General features: G+C 37.7%; 1 protein-coding gene across 1 annotated transcript; it reads right to left on the bottom strand.

Moving 5' to 3' along the window:
- Positions 1-719: 719 nt before the first annotated feature.
- On the bottom strand, positions 720-24,262 carry DIS3 (DIS3 homolog, exosome endoribonuclease and 3'-5' exoribonuclease). Its single transcript, XM_068421039.1, has 21 exons — positions 23,948-24,262; positions 21,688-21,845; positions 20,803-20,996; positions 20,614-20,687; positions 19,296-19,463; positions 18,211-18,375; positions 17,187-17,300; positions 16,925-17,062; positions 15,406-15,552; positions 13,651-13,767; positions 12,039-12,140; positions 11,275-11,339; positions 11,095-11,179; positions 10,329-10,456; positions 9,757-9,843; positions 8,606-8,762; positions 7,067-7,281; positions 5,802-5,970; positions 5,209-5,367; positions 4,676-4,798; positions 720-1,029 (listed from the first exon to the last, which is right to left on the bottom strand). The coding sequence occupies exons 1-21, from the start codon at positions 24,197-24,199 to the stop codon at positions 940-942; spliced, it is 2,907 nt and encodes a 968-aa protein (XP_068277140.1). The 5' UTR covers positions 24,200-24,262; the 3' UTR covers positions 720-939.
- Between the last annotated feature and the right edge of the window lie 249 nt (positions 24,263-24,511).

Raw genomic sequence — 24,511 nt, 5'->3', positions numbered from 1 at the left:
GGAATTGGCAGCAGCAGAACTGGTCTGTGAAAGCTGCCATAATCCCAGCCACGCTGGAAGATAGTTTTACTGAAATGAACTTGCAGAATGCAATAGCTACCATCTCAAAGAAGGCTGGGTCTCCCTAGTACCTGTGGTGGGAGTTCAGCACTGAGTGCAGGAGCACACAAAACATGCTTTATGACTACACAGCCAGGCGATGTAGCTTGACTGTAACAGTGCAGTTCAACGCACAAAATGTTTGGGGTTTTGAGAATTCTAACTAATAATTCTAACTTGCCAGCAGCTTGGCAACAGAAGCTAGAGTGATCACTGGAAAACTTGTTACTTGTGGGTTTTTGTGTAACACAAATAAACAAAGGATGGAAACCATCAGTTATAAGACAGTTCAGCAGAGGCTAAGCAATGATTTTAAATTGCCTTAAGGTCTAGGACAAAGACTAATGCACTTTGATGGTATGGTTTCTCTGTCTGCATAGTGTGTGCATACATACACAGAGCTATAATCTGGTGCGAGAGAGCACTTTCCCAGATGGAAGTGTAAATCTGTGACATTTATTTTCAAGAGTAAATTCTGTTAGCACTTAAGACCACTAACTAGCACAATTACTTCTTTCAGTTCTGAGGTGCTGAGGAGAAGGCACTGAAGACTGAAGAGACTTGAGTTTTGTCAGGCTCTTGAATGGCCTTAAGGCTGTCAAAAAAAATACAACTATTCCTTTACTTCTCAAAAGCATTTATTTTCACCCACAAGAGAAAACTGTAGACATACTTGGTTTTAAAACTATTGTTCTCCTGCATACATATATTCATTAAAAGTCAATTATTAAAAGGTGTATTTAAAAGTAAACAAAATCTATTTCTAGCATTTTGCCCATAGGGAAAAATATGTAAATACAAATAATTCAGGTGTGACTTCCTATTAACTTTTATATCCAGCTATTTTTGTAGCTTCTTTTTCTTCTTCTCTGGTTCATTCTTGCTGCTTATCTCTGTAGATGGATTTGCAGGCACATCCTTTTCTAGTATCTACAGTAAGAAAAGAAGTCAGAACACTTTTAACTTAATTTTAGTTTATACCATCCTGATAAAACTTGAATTTCCTTGTACAGACCTTTTACAAACACTGTATCAATATCACAAAATTCTGCTAGTAATCATCTAAAAAAGCATCTACCATCATACAACACTCACAGCTAGAAGTAAAAGCTGGAAAATGCTAAGAGAAACACAAGCAGCAGCACCCCTCCTGACAAAATGCCAGCAGTTCTTTTGCACCAGATTATATGTGCTGCCTTCTCAGTTGTTTGCCATGCCTTAGGAAATGCTTGGAAGGTGGGGGGCGGTATGAATGAGGGAGGTGAAACTTTTAACCTAACAATTTTCATTTTGCTTTTAAAACAATCACCACTGCAGTGTTTCCTGAAGTGCTGCTCCTGTCAAGCAGAGGCCTTGTCAGGCTCAGCACACTGCATAGCAAAAAGGCATTTAGCTTTGGTAGAAACTGGAAAAACTTCTGAAATAAATGGAAAATAGACTTTTTCTAAAGCAAGGAAGAACAATAATAGAGAAAAGCCTGTATGCTTACAGAGAATGACTTGTCCTCAAGGAAAGAGATCATCCAGAAGTGTGCTATACTTTCTCTGAGAATATGCAGTATCAGAGAAGAGTGAAGCAGGCTATGATGAAATACAGTTCATTTAAGTAGGGTTCATAAAACAATTGGACCAAGACCAGACACATGTATGCTCCTCCACACTGGAGTCTATGGGCAAACTGATGTCTGATCAGAGAACGGTAACAGGCACTGCAGAAGCTTGATGCAAGGAAGCTGATTCACTAGGCCTTTAATACCCAGTTATAAATTATGCAAGAAGTGACAGCAGCATATACCAGTGGAAGAGTCATTTAATTGTATTAGAGTAACACAGGCACCTATGCTGGAATACAACCCACCGCCATAAGCTGAAGGCTATGTTTTTGGTCAGCTAGTTAGGATGGCAACGATTATGACATGCCAAGGAGTATCAGAGAGGCTGTGAGAAAGATAACATGGTAACAAATAAATTACCTTCAGTGAGAAAATGTCACAAGAACGCACAAGACAGTCTAGCTTTCTAGGTGCCATAAAGGGCTGTTTCTTCGAGCAACTAGTCAGAGAACCCATAAAAATGGAGAAACAACTTTCTGGTTACCCACAGAACCATCCCTGTAATACTGATCTCAGTGTACTTACTCAAAATACATTGCCATGATAGAAGAAAAAAAACCCACAAACTTAAAATACATTACATCAGCAATAATAAGGAATTTATTGAAGATTTTATTAAAGAGGGGTTGCAAAAAGGTAAGATGCTTTCAGGGATGAGATGGAATTTAAAAAAAAGTATTAGACTTGGAGTAAGAATACGTCATTTATCAACAGAATTTCAAGAGAACAGTTACGAAAATGTCAGTAGAGTAGGTATTAGAGGTCAAGCGACATCCTTTAAGAAGTGAAAATCCTGTCCACAGAAGAAGAAATAAGTGCAAAATTAAGTTAACATAAACAGGCAAGCCCAAAAGACTGAGGAACAGTAATAAAAATTTTCTAAGTGAGAGGCAGGGAATTCTTCCTTGCTCCTCCATCAGTGGGTAGCTTGGTGATAATAAAAACCTAAAGCAGGCACAAACCAACAGGTCATCAGAGTGTATTTGAAGCACTCAAGAAAATTAAGACCAACAAGAAAACTGTTACAAATGACCATCATAAAAAAAAAAAAGGTTTAGAACAAACTGGGTAAGAGGAATACTATCGGTGCCAGGACTAGGCACTGTTCATCAAAGAGTTCTAAAAGCAAGTGTAAAAACTGTCAGCGAGCAACTCACTGCTTAAAAGTGGTCTTGTTACCAGAAGGAATGAAAGATGATGTGAAGTGTTGCCGCACACCACCATACAAGACAGAAAATGTGATCCTGTATGTATCTATCTATGGTGTGCTCACATTCAGAATCATGCATCTGCTCCTGTTCCTCCCAGCTCAAAAAATCAGATAACGGAACTACAAGAACCATAAAGGTGACAAGGAAGATCAAAGATACAAAATAGTTTCCAGAAAAGCAGGAGCTAACATAGTGGATAACAGAAGTACATAGAATTGAGCAGCATGAGAATGGTAAATAGGAATAAAGGACTATTTTTTATAGTGTAGGAAATCCTGTATGTCATCAAGTAACAGTATTAGGCATCAGGCTTGAAACAAATGAAAGGTTAAGTACTTTTTCATACATGGTGAGATGTGGAACTTACTGTTACCAGATACTGTGGGAGTCAGAAGTGCAAGCTGGGGAAAAAGGTGATTAAACAAATTCACAGAACAAGACTTAAATCTACTGAACACAAAGATGTGTATCTCTGGATAAGACTGTATTTAAGGTGTAAATTGCTGGAAGCTTTGATGGACAGAAAAGGAATGATCACTGTATGTGCATCTCACTCCTATACCCATTCCTTACCAGGAAGGAGGAAGAGTAACTGATGACAAGTATTTTGGATTAAGCAGTATGGCCATTCCTGTATCAAGGAATAAACTAAAATTATAGTATTGGCTTCACTGTAGAGCAAAGACCTTCATAGAAAGTAGTACAAGAAGTAGAAGGGAAGAGAAAAAAAAAAAAATCAGCTGGCATTAGCCTTACTTTGTGTCTATTTTCAGTGAACAAACTGTGTCCCTTGGGCACTGGAGTCGTTGCAACAGGAACATTCCTGAGCTATGCCCACAACAGCAGCTCGGACAAACACTAGTTGGTGAGCCCAAGCAGTGGGCAGCTCAGCATGTGAATGTGCAGCAGGTTTCTTTCTACTACAAATTTCATTATCTACTCCCACTTGTTGAAATCATGAGGATTGCCCTCAACTCAACCTAATACAACAGGTCAAACATCATCTGTTTCCAAACACATGTAAATATTCTGATTTTTCAAAAATAATGTTTGACTGTATAAACAACAAGGACCTCTTGCTTATTTTGGGTTTTCTTTTTCCTGCATGATTACGGATACTCAACTACTGCAACCATCTGTTAACCAAAAAAGTCACATGAAAGTACACAATCTTGTAAAGGCATGCAAAATACTCAGGCCTGAGGTGTGAGATGAAGTGAAATAAGAAGCTAGAATTGAAAAGTCTTAAGACCAGAGACACAGTTATTAGCACATCACAGTTCTTACAACATTATCAAGAGAGAATTTTTATAATGTGCAAGTTGTAAGAAAGGACTGCCATTTACAGCCAGTAATTATACAGTTTCCTTCTGAGTCACCCATCACAGTTACACAGTAATTTCCTGGAGCTAAAAGAAGATCCTACTGAGTTTTGGCAGATTTTCAAAAGGGAGATTTGATTACAGAACCATGAAATTCAAAAGATATCACTTCAGCAAATCATCATCTTTCTCATCAGTGGAAACAGCCCTGATGGGCCCAGAAGGGAAATTTAATTTAGAGCCCTTCATTCGTTTCAACAGCCAGTGAAGGCAGACCTGTGTTTTACTGAGAGTAGATATGAAGCAATCGCTACAATCAACTGCTAAATGATTTTTTTCTTCTGGGTTAAATTACTATTTTACCATATACTCATTTTTTAAGATTACTGAAGGGTAATGTGATTCCATGAATCACAAATCTTGTGCCTTACCTTTGGTTCTACCAACACCATCCGAATTTTCTGATGTTGGATGTTGGAAGCATCTAACATAATGTTCACTTTAACTTTATCAAATATGCATAATGTTGTGTCTTCCACAGTAAGTGACGGTACCTGAAAGTTCAAAGTTTGTATAAATACTCACTCCTTACAGTGTCTTATGTTTTTATACAAATAAGTATTTTTGTAGGAAATTATTGTTACCTGTCAAAAAAAAAAAAAAATGAACATAAATTACTGTCCTGAATATTCAGAGTGTCATAATACGTGGTATATACATCTTTGCTGAATTTACTCAGATAATTAGATATTAGTAGTATCTATTACAGAAACCAATTCCTGTCAGAATTTGTTTATTTAGACTTACAAAGACCATTGTGGCACTACTACTACAGATTAATAAACTTGCATTTAGAAAAGCCCCTCTTACCCTTCTAAATCCAACCAGGATAGATTTTAGTCATTGTGCTCATTTACCAAATAAAAAAATAAAGGTATTGAAGAACAAACCTTATAAAACATACCTCATTGTTGTAATCCAGTCTTGGTGTTGGTTTACCTTTTTCTTCAAAGAAGACAGTTCCTTCTAACCCATACTTGGGAATCAGAACCACAACTGCATTTTTTCTTACAAATAATATATATGCATCTTCATTCACTACTCCTTTGTTTTTGAAGAACAGCTGTTAGCAAAAGCAAAATACATTAATAAGAAAAAAAGCACTAGAACATTCTCTTTTGCGTTACAAATATACTGGCTTAAAAAAATAAAAATGTTCAAATACAAATTATCCTTAGTGATAATTACACACCATATATTAAAAAGCAGATGAAAAAAATCCCACAAACTGTTTATAACATTAATTTAGTATTAAGCATTCATTGTATTTATAAAAAACACAAAGTAAAAAGAATCCTCAAGATGCCATTATTCTAAATTTGTCAGAACCAGCACTGCAATGTTGAAGCCTTTCCTCAAAGAAGCAGCCCTCATTATTAATCATTCCTGCAGCATTGCTTAGTTTTCCTCTACAAAGCACAACTTGATGTTCCCTCCCTTCCTTTAAAATCAACATGAATTTTCCATAGTTAATCCTCATATCTCAGAACTACTCACCTGTGTATGGAATGCAACAGACGCTCTCTGTGCGTATTGAGCCATTTTATGTCGGTAATTGAGATTTTTACACATATCCGCTAGTTTATGTTTATCTGTAAGTTCTGGGTAAGTACTGTCTGCTCCTATGGCCACTGCTAAAAGTCGATGTACTATAATGTCAGCGTACCTGCGAAAATGAAGATTATATGATCAGTGACATAGCAAAACGTACTTGGGGAAAAAAGAAATCTGAACATAATTTGGTTTTTAGAAATCTTACAGATCAAAAAGTTTTTGTAATAGTGACGGTCTGCTGATAACTCCCCGTACTAATTCAAGACCACTCTCTTCGCTGACCAAAGATACAGTCTGCAGAGCCAGAATGAACTGTAGTGTTTTCTAATATAAATTCTGTACTATATTCTACCAGTAGAGCCTGTTTTTGAATGTTTACAAACAAGAAGCAAAGTATTCTTTTTGGACTTAAGAATGATGTTTCACCATGGCAGCTTAAGCCACTCCCTCTTCCCTTTCCCATGAACTAGACAAATGTAGTGTAAAATGGTATTTCAATGCCATTGATCTGCAAAGCATAATCACACTTAAACTTCTTGGTACGTAACTTTTGTTAGAACTTCAGCCAGGAGCTTTTTAACACATCTGTTAGCACCTAAAATTTACTATCACGACTCCTAGAAGCTCCACAAATTATCCACACAAATGCACAGGAATTTTAATCCTCCTGTAAGAGACTTCATTTGAAATGTTTCTAAGGAGCAAAATATGATGACAATTACTTTCCTCAAAACTTAAGATACTTCTTGGTTAAAAGAAAAAAGCCCCTTCATTTTCCAAGATGTACAATTTTATTACAATGCAACAGCTACAGTAGGAAGTTTCAAATTAACAATGTTTTTATATGTAAAATACAGTCTCCTCAAAATTTAAACACAGCTTCCACCTGAAAAATGACTAGCCAAACTCTCCCTCTCTGGTTGACTTATGTAACACTAACTGATCCCAAAAGTGCATTTCTGTGCCAGATACATGCATTAGGGATGTATTTCTCTTATTTTTATGAGTCTTTTTAAAAGTTTTATTAGACCTTAGGAGTCATAGACAGTGAACTTAGGAGCTTACATGAAGACAAATCACCATATAAAACCACTGCTGTTTCAATTGAAATCTAAAGCTGAACAGAAACAGTATTTTGTTTTAAATGGACAACACCACAATTTAAAATAGAATTTCTTCTCTCTGAAACTTTCGTAAAATAAAAGTACCTTCTAATAGGTGAGGTAAAGTGGGTATAAATAGGTGAGGCTAAACCATAGTGATGAAAATCATTATCCATTCCAGAGCAGAAATAAACAGCTTGCATCATGCAGCGAGTGGTCAAAATTCTCAACAGTGTATTTAGGTAGGGGAACGTAGGAGATTCAGCTTTGTCTAATGATTCAGCTAAAGCCTTTGCTGAATCTGTCTTAATTTCCAAATTCTGGAATGAGGGAAGAAAAAATAAGAAGAGGTCAGGTATTACTAGCAAATATTAACAGAGTATAAGCAGAAATGTAACAGCTACATCCATGCTAATCTTAGCAACTAGCACAGGTATCACTCCTATTAAACTCATCGAATGCCAGTATTACAAAAGAAAATCCACCCATGCACTGGTCCCTCATTATTACTAGTGCTCTGTGCAAACAATGAAAAGCTAAGTCAGTAGCCTAGGAATTCAGAAAAGACATCCATTCAGAACTAAGAAACGCTTCATGCTAATATTAACAAGGTTTTTTATTTCCTTTGGTTTGATTTTTTCATCCTTTTACTGAATAAATTGGAAGGGATATGCAAAAAAAAAAAAAAAAAAGTATTTATGCCACACACAGATTCGCATCCAAACACGTGAGCAGTAATCAACCTTGTGGTACTTCCTCCACAAAATTATTAAAACTTATACTTGGAAAAGTGATTCGTAAAACTAGTACTCTATGACATTTTGTTCCCTGTTTGCCAGTGTTCCCTGATAAAAATTCATGTAGCGTGAAAATACGTAATGCATTTTTAATTACCAGTCACACAAACTAAGTTTCATCAACAAGATCAGTTGAATGGTCTTTCCTTCATGTACACCACTGACAACAAAGGATGATCTAGAGATCCAATTATGCCTGTATTATGGTAAAATAACTGCATATTTATTAAAAAAGTGTAACAAAAATATAGCATATTAATACCTAATTGTGATGGTTGTGTCAGAGTAGTGAAAAGTCACTTTGGTTTATAAAAGAACATTTGTCTACACACAGGAATTTAGCTTTCCCAATAAAACGGTACTTTAAAACTAATTTTCAGAGTACAAATGAAATCATTATCATTATTTCCATTTTATAGCAGTGGAAAATGAAATGGGCTGGGTTTGGGCTCGCCTATTAATCTTACACTGATAGAATTTGGGAGTTTCTCTCTTTCCCCTAGGAAAAAAAAAAAGCAGGGGCGAAGAGCTGAAGGGAAAGGAAAAATGAATGCACATCACAATGTCTAGAAAGTTAAAAGTTTAGCTCAAATAAAAGATCCTGAAACTGGAAAAGTCATTCTTCAGTTCAGACTTGTTAATTAAATCACATTTGTTTCAGGCTAAATTAACGTTTAGCTGATCTAAGGAAAGGATGGGAACTATAAACAGATATGAACACATTTTCTTACTTCCTGGCTTTAAGAGAGACACGCTTTCCAACCCTTATTCTTGGGTAAGGGGCCAACCAGAGAGAAAACACAGCTTTTTATAATGAATTCACTTAATTAGCATGGTAAAAACTTGCCTTGGACTTTGCAGCCTTCACAAGGATGTCATAATTTGATGGGGGAGGAGCAGGATGTTTCCGGAGCAAGGCAAATTCCGGGAACTCATCATAAATTTTTTGTGCTACAGAGATATTGGCAAGCAACATGAACTCTTCAACCATGGAATTTGTTTCTCTATCAATATAAAATATTTTATATTGTTAGAAAAGCATTTGAGTGCCTAATGAAGAAACATTCCATCGTCCTAACAATATTATATAATATTAACTAGTAGTTTTGACCATTTATACAATTAGGCAAATATTTTTAAGACTAAAACCATAACATTTATTAAGTTTTAAATACTGAATCAGAAGAAAAAACCCCAAAATATTCTAAAATAACAAATTATATTAAGGAAAAATGCTCTTTAAAATGCCCCAAAAGACCAACAGACAAGCCTCTTGATTTCTTCCCGAGAGTACTGTTCAAATATTGTGCATATGAAGTTTGAAAGCACCATGTTGCACATCATGAAGTCGTGACAGTATATAAAACTAAGTGTAGATTTTAGCACAGAAAGTAAGCAGTAGTATGAGAGAAAGTATCTAGCTTCAGAAATTGAATCAGTAGCTCCGTTTCTAGAACTCCACAGTAAGATTGTCTGTATCACTGCACATGTGCAACAACTGCTCAGTTGTTCTTAAGGTTTCAGTGATCCGAAACTCCAAGATCTACTTTCTCTCCTTTGTCAATACCAATAGAAGAGCATCACAGAGAAGCCAGTGGGGTGTAGAGTTTGGACCTTAGTGCTCCATTAGATCAGTAGTAAAGACTTAAGTTCATATATGAAGCATACAGAGTGCAGTAAAACAGAGGAATCCTCTTTTCTAGGATCAGCTTGCCCAGAGAAGTTGCAGGTGCCCCATCTTTGGAAGTGTTCAAGGTCAGGTTAGACAGGGCTTTGAGCAACCTGATCTAGTGAAAGATGTTCCTGCCCATGGCAGGGGGCTTTGGACTAAGTGATCTTTAAAGGTCCCTTCTAACCCAAACCATTCTGTATGATTCTGTAATTGTCCTGCACTTTTTCAGGAACTTCGTACACTATTAAGTAAATGTTGCTACTTAAACGTGCTTTTAATTCCATCCCTGCCTTGAATTAACTAACTGAGGAAAATAAAAGGCATACTTTAGCTCCTTAGTCTGCAGATCAATAGGATCATGAGTTTCACTGTCCATGTGGAAACGAACTTCTGGTGAGGAAAGCGTCAAGGCTCTGGAAGACAGTAAGTGGTATTAACTTACTACAGTAAAGCAGACACAGTAGCTGAGTTGCAAGCCTGTACACAACATGTGGGTTTATCATGAAACTGTAATTTTAAATTAGCAGAAATTAAAAATAAAATATTAATGTTCAAATTAGCAGAAATCATGATGCTGACACACATCAGTATTAGCTCCTAGTATTTCAAATACTACTACACTGGTTGTGTTTTTACAATGACTGTAAGAGAACCATATTGATTGATCTTGTGAAGGAAAATGTAACATCCCAAGTTTGCATTTTTGGGGAAATGAAGGTAGGCATTTTTATGCAAATCGAAATGGCAAAATACTTCTCTTTCAAGAGATCTTCACTGGAAAAATAGACACAGAGGACCATTATACAGCTTGACAACAGATACAGAGGACCATTATACAGCAAAAATAGCCAGAAACAGAACAGGGGAAAAAAGGTAACAGCGATACTGCACAGTTTACCCATTATCGATTCTTTTCTTCTTCAGAATTTTTGCTAATTTGTTCAGTCCACGTAGGCTGGTAGTAATATCATCATTCATAGTTGCTGAATCAATTCTCATCTGTGCCTCGGCATATGTGAGAGAAGCCTTGAAGAGGTTTTTTTAAAAAAAAAAAACCAAAAACCAAACATCATGATATGCAATTGAATACTGAAAACAAAAACATAGCTCTGTGTGGCAGAAACTGCAGTTTGCTGTTAAAGCTGGTTCACAGTAACACAAAGCTTTACATCAAACACCTAAATGCAGGTCATTCTCAAAGAATAATGAACAAAACAGGACTGATCTGTGCAAGATATGAAGAAATACCAGGCATTTACAGTGTTTTTTTATGCTGATCACAGATATATTCTATACATTAGAGGTCTAATTTTCAGAAATATATTAAACACCTACAGAATCCACTGAATTTAACTGAAAATTATGACTAGCTGGTATATACCAACCACGTCCAATACATATATCAATACATTGATACTTTTAAAGTGAAATATCATAACAAAGTAACCACACAAAAACCACAGCAGACTTAAAGGTTTAAAAGAACAGGGCAGAATCAAACATTTTCTTTATTTTTAGGATTTAAGCACAATTTTCTAATTCTAAGAAAATATAAATAAGTAAACAGAAAGAAGAAAACTTTATTATCAAGTCTGTTCATCACTGTTTTTATAAAAAGGTCTCCAGCTTTTTTTCAGGAGTATAATAATAATTATGTGACTAACCTTGGAATTAATAACACTCTTTGTAAATCTGGTTTTTAGAATTTCAGCCTTATGGTTCATCTCCCATATACATGAAAATGCAAGCCTATGAGAGGGAGAAGGGGGGAAAATATGTTAAAATCCACATATAAACATCAGGAGTTTCTTGTCAGGATCAAAGTATGGATCATATACATATACCTGTCCACATTAGATCTCAGGGAGCATAAATTGGAACTAAGTAACTCTGGAACCATATCAATCCTCTGCAAAGTAAAGAATAAAAATCATGACTAGTTCTAAGTATGTATTTTAATTTTCTGATTTTTAACATACTACAAGCTTAGAATAAATAATTATTTTTTTTTTTGCTAAGAAAGCTCAGATTTCTGAAAGAAAAGTGAATTAATTTCCTCTAAAGTAGCTTAAAGATCCATTTTAATTATCAGTTTTTAAGTAGCTTAAAGATCCATTTTAATTATCAGTTTTTTACTAATAGTTATTTCTGAAAAGAAATTGTGGTCTGTGAGAAATAAGTTAAAATAAACAGGACTAAGTGTACAGTTGCAATGAATACAAATCATAGGAAACAACAGATTTAGGTATCACAAGAAAAAAAACAATGGAAAAGCAAAACCAGGCCACTTGGGCAATTTCAGATCGATATTAAAACAGTAGTCCAGTTTCAGAACTACATGTTATTAATGCTTCAAATAGGAGCTGAAAGGGATATTCTACAGATAATGGATTTTAAAAGAAAAAAAAAGAAAAAGTATTTCTCCCTCTTGCTGTGCAGGCTGAACGACAGAGCGCACCTTCATTTTAGTAGTCTAAGGCAAATTAAGGGCAGCCCAAAGGAGCCTACTTTTTTTTTTTTCCTTAGTTGAGAGATAATGTCTCCACTCCCAAGAATTAAAAAAGGAAAGCAATGGAAAATCTAATGCTTAATTGTACAAAACAATTACTTTTTCACACAGATATACTGTTGTTCCTCTTTTTGCCGACTCCTCATCCAAAGCATTTCCTGGGCGAATAAAATGACTGACATCTGCGATATGTACACCAACCTAAAAAACAAGCATCACAGTATGCATCTTACAAAAGCTAAATAGTTCTCAACATGAAAGAAACTTTCTCAAGTTTTTATCTACAACCCAATTTACCTATTCCCAGTTCCCTTCAGCAGCTCCTATATTTAGCAACAGAAATAGTTAAAACCTATCATACTGATATTAAAAAAATGAACAGTTGCAGCAATAAGGGCATGTGTACATTTAGTGGAAAGTTATATTCATTACCAATGCAACTCTTCTTGCCTGGGGGCTCAAATAACCTCTTTCATTTTCTTCAAGGCTCACTGCAAATTTGGTTTTGTTTTTCTGTTTGCTAGACCTTCCATTTTGGCACATTCTGCTATTACAATTACAAATTAATGCATAACAAAGAAAACCTGACTAAATCAGATGTAAGAGGGTAGAGAGCGGGTATTAAGCCTGTAGCTTTTTAATGCCTTTTTTGTTTGTGAAGCCAGAAAAGTGAATACAGTGTAGCAATACAGGAATCAGAGAGTTAAAGTTTAAATGTAGGCTTTAAGCAAAAACTTAGAGAATTTAGTATTAACAGCGGAGGTAATAATTCACTGAGGAACAGGATGCTATGACATGGCCTAGGACGCTATGACATGAAGTAGGAACAGAGAAAGCTGAAAAATGCTAACATATATATAAAAAGGGGAGATAAGAAAAAGGATGAGCCAAGAAATCAAGTATTCTTGCCAAGACACTAAGAATCCTTGCCAGGTACATAGGGAAACCATCCAAATTAAGGAAAGTTCAAGAGTTTATGAAGATGATGATGAAAGGACACTGGGTTCATGAAGCTGAAGAACGGAATGACCCCTCAAAATCTCCCCAAATTGAAGACCACGCCTATAACTCCGCCTTAACTCTGCCTGCTCTGAATATTATAATTAGATGTTGCAATAATATGAATATGCATGAAAAGATGTTGTAATATCTTACGCAAATTGTATAAATAGTCCGATTTCCACCGACTGCTTCGGAACTCTTTTGTCCGGCACGAGCCGGGGGTTCCCCAACGTTGCCTAAAATAAATACCTCGCTGCTTAAAGATTAAACTTCGTCTCTGAGCAGTTCCATAGAGCCTTTTGGGGCATAATTTCGGCATCATTTGTTAAATAAAATAATCATTCCTTAGGCGTTACAGGAGTAGCTTCACCTTTTCTACTGACAGTTCCTTATCCTACCTGCAGATATCCACATTTATACTTAGCTAAAGCAGTAAATAAATGCTACGTTAATTTCCCATGCCAAATGAGCAGAAAGCAGAGTAAATTTAGAAGACATTGAATTCCCACTTCTGACACTGGTGTAATGCAAATCAACCCCGTCTTTAATACCATCTTGCAGTTGTGCAAACACCATTAATTTCTTTTACAAGAGATCTGGAGCTTTGGTCACATCATTTACTATTACCACTACTGCGCTGATTGTAAAATAAAGGAAGAAGTAAATAAATGAGTGGCTTGATTAAAAAAGAAAAAAAAGAAACAAATACCTCTGTATTTCCATTTTCTAGTTCCCTACAATGTAACGCATCATCAATATCCGTACAGCCAGGAGGATCAACACTACAAACATGTAGGTGCCTTAAGTCCTCCCTGTATTTCATATCCTGAAATTAAAGAAAAAAGAAAAAAGTTGTTTTCAAGAACAGCTTCCATATCAAAGCAAAAATGATCATTTGAAAAAAAGATTTTCCAAACCAACCAAGTATTTTCAGAGTGCTTTTTTTTGTTGTTTTAGAACAAGATTTGCAGTAATATTTATTTATAAGATCAAAACAGATATGCAGAAACTACAGTGACAGAAAAACTAAGACAGAAGATATTGAAGTAATGAAAGTTTTCTGGTTTACAGCAAACAGGAAGAGAAACAGAATAAAAGCACAATCTTTTCATGATCTCAGAATTAGCAGGACCAGGAATCAGTATTTTTTAAGTGAAATTTTGGGGCTGTTGAACAGTTGGGGCTGTTCAGCCTGGAGAAGAGAAGGCTCCAGAGAGGCCTATTAGCAGCCTTCCAGTACCTGAAGGGGGCCTACAGGAAAGCAGGAGAGGGGCTTTTTACAAGGACATGTAGTGACAGGACAAGGGGGAATGGTTTTAAACTGAAAGAGGGTAGATTTAGATTAGATATTAGGAAGAAATTCTTTACTGGGAGGGTGGTGAGACACTGGAACAGGCTGCCCAGAGAAGCTGTGGATGCCCCCTCCCTGGCAGTGTTTAATGCCAGATTGGATGGGGCTTTGAGCAACCTGGTCTAGTGGAAAGGTGTCCCTGCCCATGGTAGGGGGCTTGGAACTAATGATCTTTAAGGTCCCTTCCAACTGAAACCATTCTATGATTCTATGAAATTTTGATTGATGTCCAGCTGCACAAATTGTTTAGAGTATGACTGCTCTCAACTAACTTCAGCTTTCTAAGGCTTAGATGTCTAGGTAGTTGAAAGGAACTGCACGCTTTGGAAGTTATCTACCTTTGTATGATGGCTACAAAGAGATCTCAGATAGGTATCTTAGACCAGACAACTGACTTTTAGACAGCTGATTTACACAAAGATCCCTCCTTCAGTTTCCACATTCAAAAGAAACAGGAGTAGGTAATAAATTATAAAAAAGTAGCCCACCTCAAAGAAATTAAAATACACAAAACACAAACAAAAACGTATCATGCTCAGATTGTTCCCTGATGACAATTTTTCCATACATTTTAAAGCAACCTTTTCCCGTATTTATGCTACTGGAGAGAACCTGAAATTCACTAACAGCATTTAAAACAAGCAATTCTGCAAACACCAATTTCTCTTTCTCTAATTACTTCACTGGATTAGAGTGGGATATATTAAAGTATCCTCTCCTCAGACTATTTTAGCAATGACACAAGCTGCCACATTTGGTTACAAAGCTATTTAGCAAGATGAAAAACTCTTAGGGATGATCTTACAATTATTTGAATTGTAGTCACTCTCCCTTGCAAAAATCTTTTTTTTTTATATTTTCTTTTTTAATGAAACCTGTAATATGTTGTCTATCTTAAAATGCCTATCCCTAACAAACACAGTTTTAGCCAAAACCCAAAACTTGCAGAGGCCTTGTTCCCACAGGAAATCTGTCTGAAAGTCCACCCCAAGACAAAATGGTTTTGGGCAACATTTCTCCTCTATTTTTGGTGCACTGGGATATCCAAGACTATCACAGTTTGATTTGAAGGAAAAGGCACATTAATTATTACAATAATTTAAAAATTATTACCTGTTCTGTAATGCTCCATGGCATTTTTGGCAGGAAACTAAGGACACTCTGGGAAAAAGGCTGATGAGGGACATCATGTTCAAGCAGGAGAACTTCTGTCTCAGTCTCTTTGTCTCCAGCACTTCCCAAGTTCCTTACAAAATGACCCTGAGAAACAATATACATACATACAAATATATACACACAAATGCACAACAACCAATATTGTGTGCTCAAAAGTAAGTATTTGAGACCATTATCTCATAGATTATTAGTATATTAAACTACACAGAAGGAGTAATCTTTCCTTCTTCAGTTAACTTTCTCATCTTTAAGAGAGAAAATTTCAGACAATTTAATCGATTCAGTAGGTCTGAACTTTGTACTTCCCCCTCTTTTCCTAGAATGGCACTAAATTCTCCACATTTAAGACTGCAAAAATTGTAAATGTGGCAATTCAGTTTTTCAGGAAAGAAAAACCATTGCTGTATAAGCTGCAAAACTAGTAAGGTCTAAATCCTCTATGGGTTTGTGTTGTGCCACACATCCCACTCCCCAATATAGTAACTCTACTTCCTTCCTCACGCATCTTATCCTCTGCAATACTGCTGTCTTTGTCTTAACACTCCTTCTATATATTCCAAGTTTCCTTCATTTCTCTAAACATGCATGCGACAGCTGCGCTCTCATTCATTACAAGCTATGCATTGCTACACAAGCCAACGTAAGCCTCCTCAAAACCTAATGTTCAACACAAATTGAAGCTAGTATGCTCAGTTTCTCTTATATCCTCCTGTATATTTACAAAGAACTTTGAAGAACTTAACTACCTGTAACTCTGCCCCACTGGCAATTTGACTGAATCTGGCCAATGTATTTAAAACTATTTGCCAGGATGGTGATCAGTGTGTGGATGAGCAAAGAATCACAGAATCAATCAGGTTGGAAGTGACCTCTGGGATCATCGAGTCCCTGACACCACCCTGTCAACTAGACCATGGCACTAAGTGCCATGTTCAGTCTTTTCTTAAACACATCCAGAGATGGTGACTCCACCACCTCCCTGGGCAGTCCGTTCCAATGTCTAATGACCCTTTCTGTGAAGAAATCCTTCGTAATGTCCAACCTGAACCTCCCCGGCGAAGCTTGAGGCTGTGTCCTCTTGTCCTATCGCTAGTTGCCTAGCTAGTTGCTAGTTTAGCCACAGGAAAAGGTTCACATTTCAAGGAACCCAAACTAAAACAAGGCGGTCCCTGGTTAGTCTAAATAAAGCACCTTAGTTAGCACATATATGTTCACTGCAGAACCTGAGGATTAAGCTTTTTAAGTATGATAACCCATACCTGATTTTTGGGGGTAAGAGTAAACTAAATTATTTAGGGACTTCCTTAATTTGCACCATCAAATGGCACTCAAAGAACTTAAAATTCACATCAACACTTTTTGAAGTTACTCAGCATTGCAGATAATAAATATCTTGCCTAATAAACACATAAAAATCAGACAGATAAAAGTTCAGAAGAAAACACTTAAAACTTACGTTAGGATACCTAGAATTCCTGGGCCAGCCGTCAATAGCAACAATTATTCTTTGTCCTGCCAATGTATCTGCTTGTCTTGTTTCTATTCGAATGCGAGGAATTCTGCGATCAGCTGGTGTAAACAAATGGCGCCTTGCCTATTAACAGCCAGAAAAAAAGAACAAATCATTTCTAATTAGAAAATTAAATAAAATTCTAATGGAAAAATAATTTTCTAAAAAAATAAAATCTGCACTTACAATAACTTGATTATTTCCCTACCTCTTTGATCGGTGATTTGGAAAGCATGCCACAAAACGGTCGCCAGTTTCGTTTTATAATGCCCACTACTTTTCCTGTAGGTCTCAGCATGTCCTTGTTAACAGAAGTCTTCAACTGGTAGAAAACACGGGGGTTAAAAACACAAAACTGTCTGAGCTCACAGTAACACGTTTGCCTACAGCATGTATCTCAAACCTTGGTGGTAACAACTTATGTGTCGCTACGCCATAGATGCTATTATGACATCATAAACAGAACTATGCCTCCTTGTGCTTTGCATGACTTTCAATATTTTTAGTATGTGATACGACTCCTTTGTTTTTTTTTTAAATGGACATCATTTCAGAAAAACAAAGAACAGCAGAAAAAGACTGAAGAAATGCTATCTTGTTCCACTGTCTCTGCTTACTACACAACTATCTCCATTTTCTTTTCCAGCCTATTATTATAATTTTTAGAAGTCTTTTTATGTTGGTTGAAAATTGTGTTTAGAATTAGTGGAGAATAATTCAAAAACATTCCCATGGAATTCAGTGGGAAGATCGTGTTTTTAAAGAAATGCAAATATTTGTAGGACAGGGCAGACAAGTGTGCATACTGCACGCGCATTAAGTGGAATTACTGCAAGAAGTTAAATATTTTACAACTGGTTCCAAAAGCATGCATTGCCTATAAAAGCTGACTGACATGGTACTACAACACCAGCAAATCCTTATCTGCACATCAGTATATAGCTTTGCATAATTACCTGACTACCACTCAGTAACTTCCAGATGTATTAAGTTTAACAAAGTAATGTAGGAATTTCTGATTGGGAGTAATTAAAAAGTATCCATTTTATACATAATCACATATTTAATGCAACCGTAGGACTACAGTTAAGTTTCATAATTTCCAAATTCACCATAGCTTTTAGGAGTCAGTGTAAAAAGGATGTATAAATCTAAAGCCTAACACTGTCAGACTACTGCAGATTTCATCTCTCTCATCATAAAAGTTAGGTGAAAAATTATTTATTTCATACAATGTTTTCCTTCTCCTCTTCATCTGCAATGTCATCTTCATTCTGGCCATCATCTTGCAAGACCACTGAGGATGGTGCCACCCATTCATCTTTGGCCAACAGCTCCACAGCTACAATATCTTCATGAACTGCTCGGTTTAGATGTTTCAGTCCCTGTATAATTATCTGTATTTTTTAGAAAACAAAATGAAAATATTCATGATGATACCAACAGAAGACCCAAATCAAAGCAGTGTAACAGAAGAGTATACATGTATAACAGGCTCTGCACTTTAAAGAACATTTTAAGGCATGTGTGTGGTGCATTTTTTTCCTCTGCCTAGATTTCTTTCAGTACCGATGATATTATTTCCGCATTCCAATTGCCTCTATAAAAATAATTTGTTTTCCCCAGACTTTTTCTTTTTTAAAAAAATCAGACAATCCTCCTATTTTTGCAGGCTCGAGGACTCCACATTACTGGGAAATAGGAATAAAAGAAACAGAGAGCCAGAGAAGCACCTCCAGCTGCCACCATAAATAGGGATGGAGGAAGCAACTGCTGCTGCTTGGAAACGAGTGTCTGTACAACTGTATCAACAGAGAATCCAGTAGGCAGACAGCTGGGTGAACTGCTCAGAGGGGAACAGCTCATCTGCTCACCACCAGGCGTGAAAATAGCAGGGGAAATAAAGGAAGAGCTCCCCACAAGGGCTCCCCACAGTTCTTCAAGAAGTCCTCCTACAAACTTGTTTCCCTGTCTTTCATCATATATTTCAAACTAATTTTTTTAAAAAGTGTTATATTCGAGTCAATTGAAAAACTGTTAACAACTAAGATTCATCTTTATTTTATCAAATACTTTATCAAAGCACAAAGTATAATTTTAAAAACATTATTCTCTCTTCAAGAGAGCATAGTCAACATTTCAGTAGTCTATATTCATACAAATAAACAAAAGAAAAAGAAAAAACGTGACAAAAACACAGAAGAGGAAAAATTACTATAATGCTCCATTTTAACTTATGTCACCATGAAAGAATTACATTTTAAGTCATTATTGAGGCTAGTTAAAGTTCACAGCATGAAGAAGATGAAAAACTCACCTCTTTGTTTTCTTCAGCATCTCCATGAACCCAAACAGTAGCTTCAAGATAATTATCTCTGCTTGCCCTAAAAGTTCCTTGGAGGTAAATACCAGATTTTATCCCTTGCTGCAATTTGCTGAGAGGAGTATGTTCTGGGAAAATTATTTTTCCATTTTCTATTTCTTTCTTTAAAAAAAAAAAAAAGCGAGGAAATTTTCAGACTTTTGTATTCATGGTTATTCCAAAACCGAGCTCAGGAACATGTCATTTAGGCTAAGAAACTCCAAAATCATAACTATGTGTAGGTATGACTATGCATAATAATGAAAAACTACTATTAAGGAGTAATATTTCTAATGAAGTATAAAAAGCGTAAAGAACATAGAAACATGGTAATTCTAGGAATGCCTCCTTTTCTTTTTGTTTGCCTGCAGTTACTTAAAAAGATACTGCACAAGCGACATACACTTTTATGCTGATTTGGATATATTGATTAAACATATACTTAGTGAAGAAAATATTAGCATAGTACTGCATAGCAAAGAGTATGGCACACAGTGTAAGCATATACTGTATGCTATGTGAAACATTATGAAAACACATTACCGTGACTGAACTTTGGAGCAGTGAGACAGTTAGTTAAAACTGAATGAACTGCAGCTAACTGCTGAAAAGATCAGCTGAGCCCTCCACTTTCTTCCCACCCTTGCATGTCCCACTCCATTCTGTTGGAACTAACTCTGATGAAATTAACCTTTCCATTTTTTGGTGCTGTTAGTTTTCAGCTGCATCAGTCTTATGTGAAAATATAAGTCTTGATTCTGATAAACACAAAGCACAAAGAAATAGAAGAGGATGTACCTCATCTTCGAGCTGCAGCTTGCACTTGTCAACTGACCACAAAAATCAAGAGCTTTTGATAGAAAATGCTTTTGATTAATAAGTTAACATAAACTTACAAATAACAGACAAAACAGAGACCTAAATGGTTTGCAATATACACTTTTGTATTTTCATTTTGTTTCCATTATTTCTAATATTTATACACTTACTTTAATTGTTATTCTCATCTTCACATCAGTTACCTAAAGCAACTGGCTTTTTACAAAGAACTAGATACCTACTAACAGGCACATAAGCAGCAGTAAAAACAGCTGCAATATTTCCTTTTTTTTCTTCAGTTGTCACAGTTATATTGCCAAAAATGGCAATAAAGTCCAGAGTCCTCATTTTCTAAACTGATGCTAGTAGCCTGACGTATGGTGTCCAATAATATACTGCAAAGCATTTGTGATTAATTTATTTTATAAAAAGAAAATATAAAAGAAAAACATACCCCTTCATCAGATACACAAGCAAGACGATCTACAAGATCAGGATTAGCTATCAAGCTCTTTATATACTCTTCACCTACAAAAGCAGACACATAAATATTTATGCAAGAGACGCACTGGATTTAGGTATGAAGACACTGCTGAGATTGTATATCTGAGCAAAAATTAAACACACAGACCACTTTACTTACAGGTATAAGCAGTTATCCCTTCCTCTAGAGCTTTCTCTTTATTAGCTCTGTCATTTGTTAAAAAGATAACTTGGACCTTCTCCTCATCCTCTATTTTCTTCAAGTGTTCATTGTACCATTTTACTGCTACCCGAATGGCTCTGTCATTGCGGTCATTAGAAGTTTCTCCTTGCTTTTGCTCTACGTACGTTTCTCTAAATAAAAGGGGGGAAAAAAATAAATCCCAACATCTATCCATACTTACAAAAATTTTTCAAACAAGTTCAAGACTGTGAGGCCAAAAGAATCATTGCTGTACCAATTTTTATAATATGTGTAACACTCTATAGGCCACTGAAAAAAATAGGAAGTGTTAATTTCTAATACAACCTCCTCACTGACAATTGAAGAGGACTGCATTCAAGATGCCAGAACTATGGATTCGAGATTTCTACAACTACGATACTGCAATATCGGAACCTAGTTGTGAGTACAAATAAAGGCAAATTAATTGCACCTTTATTTCTTAGAGCTTTCTGTCACTAACTAACAGATTTTTGAATTCTGCTACAGACTGAGCTGGCAATATTAATAAAGCATTGGAATATGTTTAAAAGGGACACTAAAATGGAAAAGTATTATTCCATTGCTCAAGTTACCAGTCTCGTCTGTAAACTTTATTCAATATTCTAATCACCTTTTCATAATATATATATGCTTATACTAATTATAAACCAGAAAAACTCCTGGAACATGCAACTGTTTCCCAATAGGATTCCTTAGAAGCACACAGTTCTATGCACCCCAGACTAATTTTTTTACTTATTTCACATGTTCCAGTTCTGTTTCCCAGTTTCTTTTACTGGACATAAGTACAACTTTGTTACACCCTATTCCACACCTTACCTATGATGTTCATTGGTGAAAGAATAGAAATGTTTTTCAGGGTTTTGAATCACGTCCCTAATTCGCTTGTATACTGGTGCACTCCGATTCCTGACTTCTTGTAAGACTGTCTGTAGCACAATGACATTCTTAATAACAGGATCTTCAAGTATATCAATCTGAGGAACAAAATGGAAATTAATCAAAATTGTTGTTTAATTCTATCCAATAACAGGACTTGAAATATTTGGTTAATACGTAAAAAGCTAACATGAACAATGAGCTGCACTACTTCTGCCTTTTTCTCTCACCGTTGGGAAACTAAACACTATATTAAGCTGCTTCCTCCTGCTTGTGGGCAAAAAGTTCAAAAAGGATTTTCCAGCCTCTTTGTGATCTGAATTTTGCTGGAGTGAAGATAAGGACCTATTCTGACTTCCACCAAATTCAGCCCCAACATAGGCGGGACTCCAATCAAATTTGAGGTCTCGTGTACACTAGAAATTTTATTTACATAAGATAGGTTCTTGTAAATTACAATCTTCATAAACAAAATACAGCTACGCACAATCTGACAGTAATCCAACATAATTTAAAGGCTGTCTGGCGTATGTCTTTGTGAGCAATGCAAACCATAAAATAGTACCTGGCCACTGTTACACAGCTAACACGGACATGCCTGCGCATGTGTAGGCTTAAGTTCTCCAAAAACAATCCCACTGTTGCACCGCAATTTTAATTTCCGCAGATTCAAATCAACTGGAATTCTGTTAGCTGATCTTCACCTTTTCAAACAGGAAATTTGCCACAAAATTTTCAGCACTTTTCTTTGCCAACTCCTGACAGCCATGGTGTGCAAGGGAGATAGATGTACAACAAAAATCCGTGCTCCTGTCAGGAGAAAAAGGTGAGCTTAATTTCCTACACTTGTGGCAAGGAACTGTGCAAAACCATCTCCAAAAAGAGACAGCAATAAGGCTCTAGAGGGCATGGCTAAAAGAATTAAAAGCAATGCCAGACCAAGCTTCTCTGCACCTGATGTTTAGATGACCTAAAAGATTTAGAGCCATGTTCATAGAGTAAGAAATACAGTATTAATCTGTGCACAAGCTGAATTACCAGGCCAAGTCTTACTGTTGCAGACCTGTTACAGTTGCTAGGTAAAACCTTTTCCTACTGTTACCAAGACTTCCTAATCTCCGCTGCTCCAGTTCATGGCAGCATGAACTCAGAGTGCTCTATAGTAGGTACATACAAACTTTGCCAACAGGCACCAAGAAGTCCATGGATAACAGGCTGAAAACATCCCTCCACTTGCTGTTTTGGGAAGAAAATCCTTACTTACAACTTTTGGGATGGGTAACTGCTAAAACACATGAGTGTTGTGCCCCTCTCCCGAGTAATCCGTGTTAGGATTCATGAATTACTTCCAGTCTCCCATGTCTGCACGGAGCTATTCTACTTTCTATAGATGAATTCAAAAGCAATCAAAAAGAAGGTCAAACATCAAGCTTGGAAATTCACTGCCTCCCAGCCTGGAGTTCTACCATCAGCACTGCTCAGAGTCAAGCCTTCCCACAATTAGTGATGGGCTGCAGAGTAAAGTTTGTCCCATGCTTCCAGAGTTGCACATGGGATGATTTTGCAGCCTCTATTCACTACCTGTCATCAACATCACAGTATAAAGAACTTAAGCCTACAACAGTCTCTGAAAAAGAAAATAGGTATTTAGGAAAATTCAGCTTGACAGGAAAATTCAGTGGCCACCTGAAGATCTCTATCGCTGCTTCAGAGTGTATTTGCTCTCCTTGCCTGACTTTCCACACCCCATATCAGACCACAACAAGCGAAAAAAAAAAATGCTGCTCTTTATTCCTATCGTTCAGGCAGCAAAACATAAAAACAGAATACAGTCTAAAACTAGGCTGGACTCGGTGATGCTGAAGTCCTCCTCAGCAGCTGGCAGAAAAAGAAAAGACTGCCCGTTCAGGGATCAAGCAGACCGTAAGTAACAATATGAAGACACAAGCCCGGCATCGCTCTGCTAAACGTGGCCTTTTAGCAGCAGAACGATGCCTGAACCCCACGCCGAAGGGCAGCGGGGTACCTCATCCCCACACGGATTTAATCAAGGCTGGAGCAGGGCTTACGGCTCCGAAGAGCACGGCCAGGCCCAGAGGGAGGCGGCGGCCCCTCCCCGGCGCCCAGGCTTGTAGCTCGGCTGAAGCAGCGGCCGCCCGGCGCCCGCCCCTTCCCGGAGCCGTGGCCGGCAGCCGCTCACCTGGTGAAGGAGGAGGTTGGTGTCGGGCAGGAGGTAGTGCGGCCCGGGGCAGAGGCTGCTGGCGGCACCGCGGGGCTGCGCTTGGAGGCCGGGCCCGGGCCCGGGCCCGGGCCCGGGCCCGGCGGGGCGCGGCGGGCAGATGCGGCAGGCGGCGGCGCCGCACGGGATGTCCTCGCGCAGGTAGTGCTCGCGCACCACCTTCACCACGGCGCCCGCCCGCGTGCGCTTCACGAACGCCCGCGTGGTCTGCATGGCGCGCGCGGCGGCGTCAGCCCGCGCACCCCCTCCGCCCGCTGCCTCCCGGCACGCACCGCGGAGGGGACGGGGGAGGGGGAGGGGCGCGGGGAGACTCCGCCTCCCGTCATGCCGCGCGGCAGAGCGCGGGAAGCGGCGCGCGGCGGCGCCCTGGTCGCCGTGGTGATGGCGTTGCGCAGCCCCGCCCCAGCCGCCCTGAGGGGAGGTGGGAGGACGCGCATGCGCCGCCGGGCCCGCGGCCGCCGGCTGAGGTGAGTGCCTGGCGGGGCGCGGGGTCCGCGGTGTGTGGGGCTGCGCGGGCCTCTCCTC

The sequence above is a fragment of the Nyctibius grandis genome, chromosome 2, assembly GCF_013368605.1.
Source record: "Nyctibius grandis isolate bNycGra1 chromosome 2, bNycGra1.pri, whole genome shotgun sequence".
Lineage (NCBI taxonomy): Eukaryota > Metazoa > Chordata > Aves > Nyctibiiformes > Nyctibiidae > Nyctibius > Nyctibius grandis.
The sequence above is the reverse complement of the archived record's forward strand: the minus strand, read 5'-3'. Positions and strand labels throughout refer to the sequence as shown.

Coding starts and splice junctions, on each gene's coding strand:
- DIS3 (XM_068421039.1), bottom strand. CDS start 24,199: ATGCAGACCACGCGGGCGTTCGTGAAGCGCACGCGGGCGGGCGCCGTG. Junction 7,282..8,605: donor TGAAGGCTGCAAAGTCCAAG/GCAAGTTTTTAC, acceptor CCCTCATTCCAG/AATTTGGAAATTAAGACAGA. Junction 5,971..7,066: donor TTTACCTCACCTATTAGAAG/GTACTTTTATTT, acceptor TCATTTTCGCAG/GTACGCTGACATTATAGTAC.